Source organism: Chondrus crispus, genomic scaffold, assembly GCF_000350225.1.
Source record: "Chondrus crispus Stackhouse genomic scaffold, scaffold_299, whole genome shotgun sequence".
Taxonomy (NCBI): Eukaryota; Rhodophyta; class Florideophyceae; order Gigartinales; family Gigartinaceae; genus Chondrus; species Chondrus crispus.
The window spans coordinates 43,306-55,949 of NW_005179188.1; the positions used below are offsets into that span (position 1 = coordinate 43,306).

The 12,644-nt window shown below is 51.6% G+C and overlaps 4 protein-coding genes; 2 read left to right on the forward strand and 2 right to left on the reverse strand.

The window, feature by feature from the left end:
* Window positions 1-2,910: 2,910 nt before the first annotated feature.
* CHC_T00005504001 (hypothetical protein) lies at window positions 2,911-4,623 on the reverse strand. The gene has a single exon (XM_005717170.1). It carries the CDS (start codon window positions 4,621-4,623, stop codon window positions 2,911-2,913), a length of 1,713 nt encoding a protein of 570 aa, XP_005717227.1.
* Window positions 4,624-8,911: 4,288 nt separating this feature from the next.
* Window positions 8,912-11,545, forward strand: CHC_T00005505001 (hypothetical protein). The gene has a single exon (XM_005717171.1). It carries the CDS (start codon window positions 8,912-8,914, stop codon window positions 11,543-11,545), a length of 2,634 nt encoding a protein of 877 aa, XP_005717228.1.
* An 87-nt stretch (window positions 11,546-11,632) lies between these two features.
* Window positions 11,633-12,258, reverse strand: CHC_T00010345001 (Vacuolar-type H+-ATPase, Subunit V1-F). XM_005717172.1 is given in 4 exon segments: window positions 11,633-11,792; window positions 11,901-11,986; window positions 12,114-12,257; window position 12,258. Coding segments are annotated over 3 exon segments (390 nt in total), but the record flags the coding sequence as incomplete, so codon positions are not given.
* A 103-nt stretch (window positions 12,259-12,361) lies between these two features.
* Window positions 12,362-12,644, forward strand: part of CHC_T00005507001 (hypothetical protein) — a 2,172-nt gene continuing 1,889 nt past the window's right edge. Inside the window, exon 1 of the mRNA XM_005717173.1 lies at window positions 12,362-12,644. This exon is cut by the window's right edge and continues 1,691 nt beyond it. Coding sequence (XP_005717230.1) covers window positions 12,362-12,644 — 283 coding nt within the window.

The following is a 12,644-nucleotide window of genomic DNA, read 5'->3' on the forward strand; positions in this document are numbered from 1 at the left end:
TAAAAAGCAAATCCTTGGCATGAATGGGCGATTTGCTTCCTCGTCCAGTGCTATAGTTTTGGCGTACGTGTTCGGCCACATTGTTCCAAATGGACATGAACTCATTCAGAGTAAAATTTGTCATGTCCATGATGGCTTGATTGCCGTTCTCTACAAAAAATTTGTCAATGATGGGAGAGTCACTTTCATGCCCGTCCTCACTCTCTGAAAGGCTACCGAGCTCGTCAAATTTTTCGAGTTCCTCTTGCCGTAGTGCGGCCTGTTCTCCAAGTATCTGGAGTGCGGCAGCGGGATCGGCGCTCTTGAGTGAGCGTGTCATGACAGCCGATCGCGATGGATAAGCAGAGCGGAGGGTTGGATGGGATTCTGTGTGAAGAAGCGTTCAGAAGTCTCAAGTGCGGAAGAGCAGACAGTGCATGAACTTTCGTGTGATCCGTAGATGGGCGCCAATTGTTCCATGGTAAGATAGAATTGTGTGCGCACACCATCGCAGAGTAGCGTTTGCTCTGTTTCGCGCGAAAATGCAGAGAATTCCGATGAGATTGCGTCTTTTCGTTCAATAGACCTTTATCACAGTTAGAAGGGTACTGCTGAGGGAGCCAATACATTGCCAGAACACAGCGCAGATTCTGTAAACAACAAATTCATTGCAGATTACAGCAGTAAAAGTCAAGAATGCCAACAATTTGTCACAATATTCTACCATGACCACATACGTGGCTGTATAGTGCTGATCACGTCAGAAACGAGGCGGGTAAACTATTAAAAAAAAGCCCGCCTTATTTCCAAACCACTCAAGGATTGCGCATAAGACTGAAATCGGGACTGCGGCCAGGTCCTCAGACAGTCCTTCCCCTCAAATCCTCCATTCCAACTTCCTCTTATCTCACAATAACTTCGACCCTCCAATTGATCCGAACTCTCGCTCCTTCCCTCAACCCCCCACACCCTTCGTTCCATCACCCCCTGACACACCTCTCGTTCCAACCATGACAAATGTCAGCCAAGCTCAAGCTGCCACAGCACTGCAATTGCTCGCAGATGCGGCCGTGGACCGCCGCAACGAGCTTTGACAGTACGATGATGACAGCGATCCATTCGACTCCGATGAAAACGATGACTCGGATGCGCCCATTTTCGATAGTTTTTACGAGCAGGGAGGTTCTGCCGCTATACTCGAGATGACGAACTTCGACCCTACACAGTTTTTGGGAATATGGTCTGGATTTCAGGGTGTCATATCTCAGGGCTATAACGCGGGACGGGGTAGGAAGTCAATCCATAGCGGCAAGGACGTACTTTTTATGACATTGTGTGTCGTAAAACACGGAGGACAGTGGGATTTTCTTGCGAAAATGTTCGGATTGAAGGGTCCGTCTTTTGAAAAACTGATTATGAAATTTGTAGACCTGCTGTGGCTACCTGTTTACGAGCAATATGTTGAGCATCACGCGACCAAGTGGACAATGACGGCTGTGTCGGATGTTGGGCGTTTGTTTAGGCATTTCCCTGTGGCTCGGTATGCTACCGATGTGACTTTCCAGCCAAGCTACCGTCTAAGTGGTAGCATGCAAGAGTGCAAAAAGTACTATAGTGGAAAGCATAAACAATGTGGCTATAAAATAGAAGTCTCCGTGCTTCCGAATGGAATGGCCATTGGATGTAGCGAGCATGAGCCCGGGTCAGTCTCCGATCTGACTCTTTTTCAGAGGATGCAGTATTTTCACGACAAGCAGCTGCAGAAGAAAGGGGAGGAGAAGGAGTGGGATGACGATGGGCCGTATGTGGGCAAATATCCGGAAAGCTGGGCTGTCTTATGTGACAAGGGATACCAAGGAGCTTTAGAATTCTGCCGTGTAATTCATCCAACTAAAAAGCCGCCGCATGCTGTAATGCCTCCTACGGATGTCAAGCGAAATCGTCTTATTTCAAGTGACAGAATTATTGTCGAAATTTTTTTTGGCAGGCTGTGTGGAATTTGGAACGTGATGGGGTCTAAGTGGAAGCGGAACGAAAAATCGTATGATCCAATTTTCAAATTGTGCTTGGGACTTACCAATTTCCATATTAGGTGGAATCCGTTACGGCAAGAGGATGGGCAGGTTTATGGGCAAATAAGGACGCGGTGGTTTAGGCTAGCTGAGAACCAGGCAAGGAGGAGGAAACTCGTACAAGAAAAATATCGCGAGAAGCGAAGAAGGCGCATGAACATTCAGTTCAGGGCGTGTGGCGTTCCTGATCGCGACCCTGATGGTATATGACGTAGTGGTTAGGTGAATTCGTAAATATTTGTCAGTTGTGTGGTTGACTACAGTGCACAACCAAGTTTACAAAGTCTATCGATGCGCACTGAATGACTTGGTGGCGATGTTTTTGCCAAGTGATTTACGGAGAATATCGATCTTTTGGGCGGTGCTCTGTCTTTGGGGAGAAAAGCGGTCTTTGGTTAGGAGACCTAATGGGGACCAACGCGGAGGATGAACACTCTGATGTAGAGGGACAGTTCTGCTGTCAGCTTTGTTGTGTCCTAATTAAAGATTATTGAATTATGATATTCCCCTGCAACTCTGTAATTTCGATGTCAATCTGTAACAAACCGCTTTGATTTCGAAAACAGCTGCTTATGTGAAAGGATTCACCATAACTGATCCCCACGCCTAATAATTCCCCGTGACCCCTTACTCTATGACAAACACCTCTTTCCACAATGGCCTTTACTTCCATCCTGCTCCTCGCTTTCACCACAAAACCATTTGAGACCACTGTTGCCCCATACCGCCTCCTTATTGTAAGCCGTGGGACTTGCACTGCCCCAAATTCTTGTATTGATACAAAGTATATCTCTCTCCAACTTACCTACCCAGCCTGCCTTCATTCCAGTCATAGGACCCCTTTTTCTATTTCCCGGCTTCACCTGCCACTTTTCACTCGATCCGCGCACCCAAACACCTGCACATGCTTTCTGAACAACCTCGACCCCTCTCTATAAATTGCCAAATCCACCTTTTCCTTCATATCAAACACAATCCGGTCTTCCATTGAAAACCTGCCCCAAATTGCTTGTGCAGACATCGAGTAACTCCCCGAATTCAACCTCCCATTCCGCCCATCAATCGCCTCGAGTCCTACATTGCTTACCCCGTTCACTTTGTTGTACACCTCCATCGTCTTGCGTAGCATGCACCGCGACGCCGCAGATTCCTCCTGCAACCCCACAAACACATACTTCCCAATAATCTTCACCGCCTTCTCCACAACCCCCTCAACCTGCCTACCTTCCACCCCATAGTAACTATGGTAGCTGTTCCCGGTAAACCCTTCCTTGCCATCCGAAAGTAGCCTCCCTGCCATGTAATTCGGGCCCAAGTCCCTCCCCAACTCTGCATCTATCCTCAGTTTATCAAACAACAAAAACTCCCGCACCTCCTCGAACGACACCTCCGACTCCTTCCTTCCCACTTCCCTCACGAAAAAGTGGTAGTAAAACGATACCTTTCGATCAAACGGATGTCGCATCACAGTAAACGTTCTCAAATCCCTCAAATTCAGCAGCTCGTCCACCCCATGCAGCCCAAATTGATGCCCAAACACAAAATCATGCCTGTTTCTCTCCTGGTTGTTCAGCTGCAGGATCGGATCCCAGTCGCAACGCCAAACCGCGAACGACTGCTCGCCCCCCCCGAGGGTGCTTTCTCGCTTATAGCACGAGTCCCGTGCCACGACTTGAGAGCCGTCAGATTTGAACTTTCTGTTGTAGAATACATGCAGAGACGTCTTGAAGGATACACCCCCGGTTTTGTGGAAGTGCATAAAATTGATTGCGGTCTTGGGGGTGAAGTGCAATACCTCTTCCAACGACTTTGTCTGTTCGGATTCTTGAGATGTAGTTTTTGCGTTCGTTGCTTCCAGTGCCTTCGCAGGACTTTCTTGCCTGTCCGAATTTGGCATGCCGTTGTTCTCTTCATACACGGAAGATGATCTGAGGGAGCTTTGCTTAACATGGTCCTTTCTTGTATGTTGGTTTTCGTCTGGTGACTGCCACCCTTCCTCGCTGTTTTCATTGTCGCCCATGACTTCCGTTAGGTTACCATCCATTGACGTCGAACTGCTCTTGCTAGGACTCTCTATGCTTGTTTTTGGGGTTGCTTCATTTTGATGGGCATTGTTTCTGTCATCGCGAAGACTGTACAGGGACGAGAACTCATTATCTGGATGAGAGGCTTCCGAGCCAAGCTTCGGGGCATCCCTATTTACATCTAGCCAACCCCTTCGCTTCTTGTCATCATCCAACCCCTTATTGTTCTCACGTTTCTCTTCCTCCGCTCTGCCGCCTGCATAGCTATCAGTTCTCGTCAGCGCCGCCGGGCCGTGTGTAAAAAGTAAAGACTTCGACGTTGAGAGAATATCGTCTGCTTGGACAATGTCCCAACCAGATAGTTCAACTGTCGAAAAAAATCCTAGGTATTGTGACGAAGCCAATGCAGCGAGTATCAAGAACATAACCAGCACGGGTCTTCTTCTCAGACGGGCGGAAAATGATAAATATCCGAACTTTGAAGAACGAAAGCGCAGGTCCCGATGTTGCAGTCGCGGACGAGCAACGACATACCAAGTGGCTGTCATTAGGAAAGAAAAGGGAACGTAGGGATGAATGGAAGAAGGGAATATTGAAAGAGCAGGCACTAAAAAAGCATGTTTACTTGCAACGGTTCATCTGTCGAAAAGGGAGGGCATGCAAAGAAGATATAAAACTCTTGCGACTGTGTAAATCGTGAGGCCAAAGACTTTTAGCATAAGAAAATGACACTGCTCCGGAAGGGCCATGGATGCGGCCTGGCGAGGTGGAGCAAACGTCGAAAGCGTATCTGAGATGAAAGGCTGGGCCCGATGTGACAAGCCATGTCTGCAAAATTTTTGCGTATTGGGACGGAGCAACTGGTAGCAGACGGTTGCATGAGTGGGCGACGGAGAGAGACGTCAGGAAGTGGACGGCGGAGGATAGAGAGGCTTGTCCGTGCATTGACTTTGGGATGTTGAATTTGGGATATTGATACTCTCAATTTGAGAGGGTGGGCGCAGGTCGGATTTTGGGGCAGATTGGTGTTTCTGGGGGCTGTATATGGCGCAGATTATATGTAGAGAAGAACCTGTGAAGCTCTGTTCTGGTTGGAACAAATTGTGAAGGTATTTGTACCCTTAAGGGTAGTACAGTAGTTGGATGACCACAGTATCGGTAACAATCCTTTTACTGCTCTGCTCTGCAATCGTCGTCGAGTGTACTGTCAGCATTAAACGATTAAACTAAACGTTTGGGAAGCTGTTTGTACATGTGGAATGACTCGCAAGGATATATGCTATAACAAGCCTGGGTAGTGCCTGCCTTCGCTGGCCATACCAATAATTGCGTTTGTGGGGCCGATTTCAAGAAAGCACCCGCTTGCTGCCGTTTGCATCTCTTCGCGACAGACAGAGTCTTACGCAAGAAGCCAAATCGGAAATACGGCCAGTGCATTCATGAGGCGGTGTGTGCCGTATGAATTACAAATAATTATCGGGCCAGGCACCATGCACTGGCTGAAATGCCTCCGCTGGCGCACACATGGCTTGAGCCAACCTTGTCCCACGGAGCTGACTTATTTACATGAAGGAAACCTTCCCTCGAGCTTGCTGTCCCCCTCTGTAGCATATCGCGTATGATAAAAAAACTTTATTTACAACCAGGGAGAACCCGCTGCAGCTTTGTGTGCCCGTATTGGCCCGTATTGCCCCTCCGCTCTAGCACTGTACCGATGCCTCTTCTGCCCCCCACTGTAATTCAATTTATTGAGAATTGTATTTAAATCACGGTGCATATCGCGTATGATAAAAATTATTGACGACCAGGGAGAACGCTCTACTTGTACAGCAATTCTGCGACTTGGAATCTGGGACAAACATTTCCCAACAGCTTATGTACCAACAGTTTATGTAAACGTCCACTACGATCATCACGTCCATACCTACACGACCAATTTAACCATATGTATATCCATGCGCTGTGAAGGCGCAGATGCAGGAGGTGACCAGCACATCCATACTGTCATCTATCAAAGGTCCCTTTTGAACCAATTGTCAATATCTGACAGTCACTAATGTGAACTCTAGCTCGAAAGACACAGTGCACATCCGCATACATCTTGTCTGGATATACCCGCAAATATTGTACCACATTGCGTGCATGCGCATGTCCTGCACCTATTTCCCGAACATGACGCAGTTGCTCTTTCTACGGATTCGGCAACCCACCACTCTCGCAGTCTTCGGTTTTTTTTTTTTTTTTTTGCGACAGGCACGCGTTTCGTTTTTTTACGCAGTTCAGCCGCTCCGTTTGCCTGGGTTGGCGGTGTGTGCGTATTACATTTAACCTTGTGACCTAAGCGCATGCTTCCAGTGAAAAGCCGCTGAATCCATAGATTCAATAGTATATATTATTCTCTCACAACTCATGGATATTACCTGATACTGCTCCCACAAAAACGTTATCCCTTGCAATCCGCGTCTATTTATTCAGTGCAAACCGCCAACACACGAAAAAATTCCTGCGATTCTCCTTGCGGGATCCAGAATTCACTTTCTTCATCGACATGCATCCCGGCATCAATCAAGTATGACGTAGCATCCCTTAACGCGCCCTCAGAGCGAGTGCGGCACATTGCGCTCGGCGTCCCCGATGCTGTTGCCTCTGTCGAACTTCGGTCTGTATTTTGGCTCTCTTGCGATGCTGGGTTGAAACTGCTGCTTTCAGGTACATGCTCGGGGCAGAATTCCTCCAAGACCAGTAGATTGCTATCTGATGGGTAAATCTATCCGAGGGATGCCCTCAATCGCACGGAGAGCAAAACTCAATTTTGGCAGTCAATTTTGGTAGATGACGTTTGTCCCCTCACACCAAATCGTTTCTTTCGGTCGATGCATGTGTGCATTCGAGAAGGACAAAAACTTTCGTCTCGGTGGGGCATGTGCATGTGAAGAGCACACCAATAGTTTCAAGTTGTCGATACTGATAACGTGCGTCCCGCGGCATGGGACTATTGAAGAAACCTCAAAACACAACCAGTCAGATCGGTTCAAACCCGCTCGAAATGGTAATGGTCTCGAAACAATGGCACCTTGGTGAGAAAGCCAAGTTCCGCACGTGACTATTGCCTACGCCTTTGAAGACTCAGATGATTGACCAGACGCGGATTATAGAGTTCTCTGAAAACATGGTAGAGTAGGACGCTTTCGCGCCACCTGCCTCACAGAATGCCTGTACAACAAAACAATCATAATCGTTGGGGATACTCTTCCTTCTCTTCAATGCCTGAGATCCCCACAGAATGCACGGCGCGATTATTTCAACTCTTACCGTATCTATGCTGGATCCTTCTTGCGAAATCTTGAATTGGAGACAAAATCCTGCAGTTCGTAAGGAGCTGTAAATATCAGAAATACCGCGAGTCAATGCCTCGGCGTCGGCCGACTCTATCGGCTGAGGACAACGGGCCGTATTTAACATCTTCTGATAGATCCTGTCCCCAACACCCCTCCTCCAAGCGTAGAGGATATCCTGCGGTGTCTGTAATAGATCCAAGTCTCGTCTCACAACTCTCTTCCCCCAGTTGCCGTCCTCATCGCCAAACTTCTCCTCAAACATTGTTCGAGGTTCCCTTATAAATGACTGTATAGTGAGCATCTGGGCGTAGCTAATAAAGTCAAAGTAGCGGGGGTCGGTGATAATCCCCTGCCGCATGCCCATATTGTTCTGTATGAACTTCTCCCACTCCCTTGAACGTATATCAAAAAAACGGGCCTGAAACTCGTCCATCGCGACGAAATTCAGGTCATCGACAACATTGTAGCCTGCACGCATGAGCAGCACGGCAAACTCCTGGTCGAGTGTGGGGCGAGCGAGGACGACAGGCGCGGGGGGTGGGTTGAAGACTTGAACCAAAGTGGAGCGGAGGGCGCTGAAGAGGATTGGCTGGTTGGGGCGATTTGGGGGGGAAATGTCCACGTCGTCCATTGAAGCTCGCGGCCGAAAGCGACGGCGTTTTTTGGAGCTGTGGGAGCCGCCTCTCAGCAGCCTGTTGGGGTGCGAGAGTAGGAGGGGAGAGACGAAGGCGCCCATTTTGTTTTTGAAGCAATGTGCAAGGGGAGGTCTGGACGCTGAGCTAACGGATATGAGGCAGCATTTTTCTGTACTTGTGGAGAGTGGGTGGTTTGGGGAGGCGTGGCTAGATCAGTTTGGGCAATGACCTCGGGTTGGAAACGAAGGTCTTTGCGTCGACGGGAAGGACCAGTACCGCCGGTGATGTCGAGCTTTGGTGTGAGCTCTTGGAGCACACATTTGGGGGGCAATTGGTTTTGCGAGAACGAGTCCTCCCTGGTTGCAAATAACTTATTTTTACAGAAGCGCTGAGACCCTGCGAGAAAGCGGCAGTTTGGAGATCAAAAGGCTTTTCTGTGATTGCTGTGATCCGCCTCTGACCAATGCTTGATGTCGCGGGATTCTGGGACTGCTCATTTCGGGCCTCTGTGGGAGGGTGAGACACCAAGCGACTCGTGATTCGCTGTTCCGAAAAGAAACACCCTCATACTCCCCGATTCTGTCTTTGAGCGTTCGGTGCATGCAGGGTCTATGACCCCGGTCTACGGTCTACTCTGTATGACCTTTGCTCGCCCATATCCCGCTCTTTTGCCCACCTGCCCTACTCCCCTTCATTCATCCCCGGTCCGAGCGAAGCCGTGATCAGCTAAGAAGGGCTGGCCACGTCTGCTACGCCCTCTGACAACCGTCGCCACCCTCTCGAGCTTCACGCCTCTCGAAACCCTCTGTCCCATTGTTCACCCTACCCTCCCGGCGCCGAACACGCCCACTCAATCATGCGCCATGCAAGAAGAAGACACCAAGGCCGTCGCCGACCCCCCCAAGCCCGACTTCTGGCGGGACCCGCGCCCAACGAATGAGAACCCCAACTTCGTGCGCGACTACTTCGCCTCCTCGCGCCTGCACTTCATCGGCTCCTTCCGCGCCCGCTACGAATCCATGATGGTCGCCGTCGCCGCCAACCTCGCCGTCAACCCGCGCCTGCTGCTCCAGTCCTCCGCCGAAAAGGGCCTCCTCTCCGCGAAAACTACCCGCGCTGAGCGGGTCATCGTCCACATCGACATGGACTGCTTCTTCGCCAGCATCGCCGTCAAGAAGAACCCGGCCCTCGCGGGCAAGCCCATCGCTGTGTGCCACGGCGGTGGCGAGATCTCCAGTTGTAGTTACGAGGCGCGGAAGTTCGGCGTCCGCGCAGGCACGTTTTTTCGCGACGGCCGTAAGCTATGCCCGGACCTGCTCAGTGTGCCGTACGAGTTTCCCATGTATGAGGAGGCCTCCCTTCTCATCTACGCCATCTTCTACAGTTCACCCACCGTAAGCGTCGAGGCCGTCAGCGTCGATGAGGCTTACCTCGACATCACATTGGCTATCGGCGATGATAGGCACGCCAGTCAATCAGGGGCCGATGCCCTAGTGCGAAGTTTGCGAGACAAGATATTCGCGAGCACCGGGTGCACGGCCAGCGCGGGGATAGGACCTTCAAAGCTTGTGGCGCGCCTGGCGACGAAGGCAGCCAAGCCGAACGGCCAGATGCGCGTCCGCCAGGAGAATGTCATCGCATATCTCGATACGCTACAAGTCAAAGACCTGCCTGGCATCGGGTGGCGAACAGGGCGACGACTTCGCGAAAAAAGCATCACCACCGTACCACAGTTGAGGGCTCTCTCGCTGGCGGAGCTACAGTCCGAGTTTGGCGGGCGCCAGGGCCAGGTCTTCTACAACCTGGCCCGTGCACTTGACGCCCGCCCAGTCGAGCCGTTGAAGCCCAGAAAATCGATCGGCGCGGAAGCTTCGTGGGGCGTGCGCTTCACGAAGGAGGAAGAGGATAAGGCTCGCAAGTTTATCATGGACATGGCAGATGAGGTGGCTGCGCGAGTGGAAGCAGCCGGTGCGTATGGGACTAAAGTCGTCTTCAAGGAGTATAAACGCAAGAAAAATGCCAGCATGGTCGGGTACAAGCATCTCGGTCATGGTCCTTGCGTTGTGTTCACTAGGAGCGCCAGGATTCAAACGCGGAGCGCGGGACGGCCCTTGAAAGAGCTTTTGAGACAGGCGTGCATTCGCCTGCATAATGACCTGGGCTTGCACAGTGACGAACTTCGAGGAGTAGGGGTCCAAATGACAGATCTCTCGTTTGCGGACTTGAACTTTGATCATGCGGAGGCGACGACGGCGGGGTCCACGAGGCGCATCGACTCCTTCTTTGAAACTGCAGTACCGTCATCGATTGGAAACGGTTTGTCGATATCGCAGCGGAGAAAGGCGGCAAATGAGGCAATCAAAGATTTACCTTCTTCGCGGAACGGGTTGGGACAAGTGAGCAATCAATCAAAGGGTGGAGCTTTCGACAAAGAAGAACCATTTGAAGTGGAATTCGTCAAGAAGCATTCAGAAAGGATAGAGGCGAGTAAGGAAAGAATGGCTTCACCAATTGATGAGCAAACTGAGACTCACCTTGCTGATATCGAAGATGAGGATAGAATCGAACCTGCCCCAGCACAAGTTGAGTTTCAACGCGCTCCCCAGGTCAAAGATGCGGTGGGAAAAGCCCACGAGAGCAGAGAATTGGACATTCCGAAGGGTTGGGACCGTGAGGTATTCCATAATTTACCCAAAGACCTACAAGACGAGCTTTTGAAAAGCAGCAGCCACGCCATTGCAGCAGGTCATCCTCCACCAAGGGAAGCTGAGGCTGTCACAGACGACACCAGCGCGCACCGCATAGCGCCGCCCAAACGGCGGCGCAACCCAAAGCCAAAGCCCGCCGCGGCTCAAGCGGAGCGGGCGAAACGGCGAAAGGCGGGTCAAGTGACGATGACGCAATTCGCCGACATATCCAATCTCAAAAAAAGGGGTCACAACGTGCTAGATGCGGAAGAGTTTCGGGAAATGCCGCTGCGGGATTGCGTAGAACTGCTTGGGGACTTGCGCGGTAAACCTTTAAACGTGCGGACGCTGCAGACCGACAGGCGAAATGTGGAGACGGAGAGGACAGGAAGGAGAGAGGGAGAGGAGGATGAATTGGAGGACCTTGAGATCCCGTCGCCGCCCAGCTTGAGCAGCGACTCGGACGGTAGCTGTAGCATGACGGAGATGGTGTTGAGGCAGGGGTTTGAGGAGGGACCTGTTTACGCGGAAGAGGAGCTGAGCACTTATGCTGAGGTGTTGCGTGTGTGGATGAGGACGGTGGCCGGGGATGTGAAGAGCGGGCATGTAGAGTTGATAAGAGGGAGAGTGCTGGAGTTGTTGAGGAGGAAAAAGCTGGAGAGGGTGTGCTCCGAGATGCGATTGGTGAGGCTGTTTGTGGGCGAGGAGGGTATGGGGGCGTGGGTGGGGCATTACAACAGGATTTTAGACGACGTGCAGGAAGAGTGCCGGGTGCTGTACAAGTTTCGGCTTGCATTGCGGAAGGCATGAGCGGGTGAAGGGGGGCCGCAAGTCGATGGGATGGGGCGGGTTGCGCAACGTGGTTGTGGGGTGGGTTAGATACGAGGTGTTAATGTTTTATATAATAAAAGGTTCAGCTGGTTCCGAGCATGCCGCGGACGCGTTGCAGAATTGAGTCCTTCGAGGGGTCGTAAGGATGCTCCTTGGAGGGGATCTCGAGGATGGCGGGGACTGCGGCGTTAAACTTGCTGACAACCGGGCGGATGCGGTCGGCAACCTGCGATGGGATTGAACAGGAGGGAGTGGGCGAACGAGGGAAGGTTAGCGAGGGCGGTGACCGGAAGAGCGTGCATTTCGGAGAACGCAGCGCGGGCAGGTTGCGTACGTATTGGTTGATGAGGACGATGGCAATGTCGTCGCGCTCGGTGAGGCGCTTAAATTCGTCCTCGATTGCTTGCGTGGGTGTATCCTCTGTGGGGGATTGCGGGAAGAAGGGAGGGGGGGAGAGGGGTACGCTGTTAGCAAGAAGGCAGGGAGTGGGGTGATAGCGGGGCAAGGTGAGTCCAGTGATGAGATGTGAGGGTAACGGATGACGTACTGGGGTCGACGACAAAGTAATTGGCGCCGTTCGTGACGTGGTTCTCACCCACGCCGGCGAGGAGGAAGCCCGTGGCGGTATCCTCGTCGCCGATGACGGCGATGAGGTAGCCGCCTTCGCGCGCCTTGAGGGCTTTTCTGACCATAGTTTTGAGTTGTTGGGTGAAGGGGTGGGATGAGAGAAGGATGCCGCAGGAGGGGAAGGGACGTTAAATTGCGGAAGCGGAAGCGGAAGGGGGAGGAGGGGTGATGCAAGAGTGTAAGTGGTGTAAGGAAACACGTGCAGGTTTTTTTCCGTTACTTTCCGGAGGGACGGGAGCGGGCGGAGATGGGGGGCTTACAGAAAAGCTGGAGGGCAAGACACCTGTCGAGTTCTGTGTGGGGGGTTCGCATCCCGCCAAAAGGAAAGGGGTTCAATTTTTGGCGCTGTGGCGTTGTTTTCAAAGCGCCAACTCCCGGGCCTCCGGCAGCGCCCGCCGAAGCGCTCATATCCCCCACCCACCTGCCCAAAATATTTCAAATTTCAAACGCA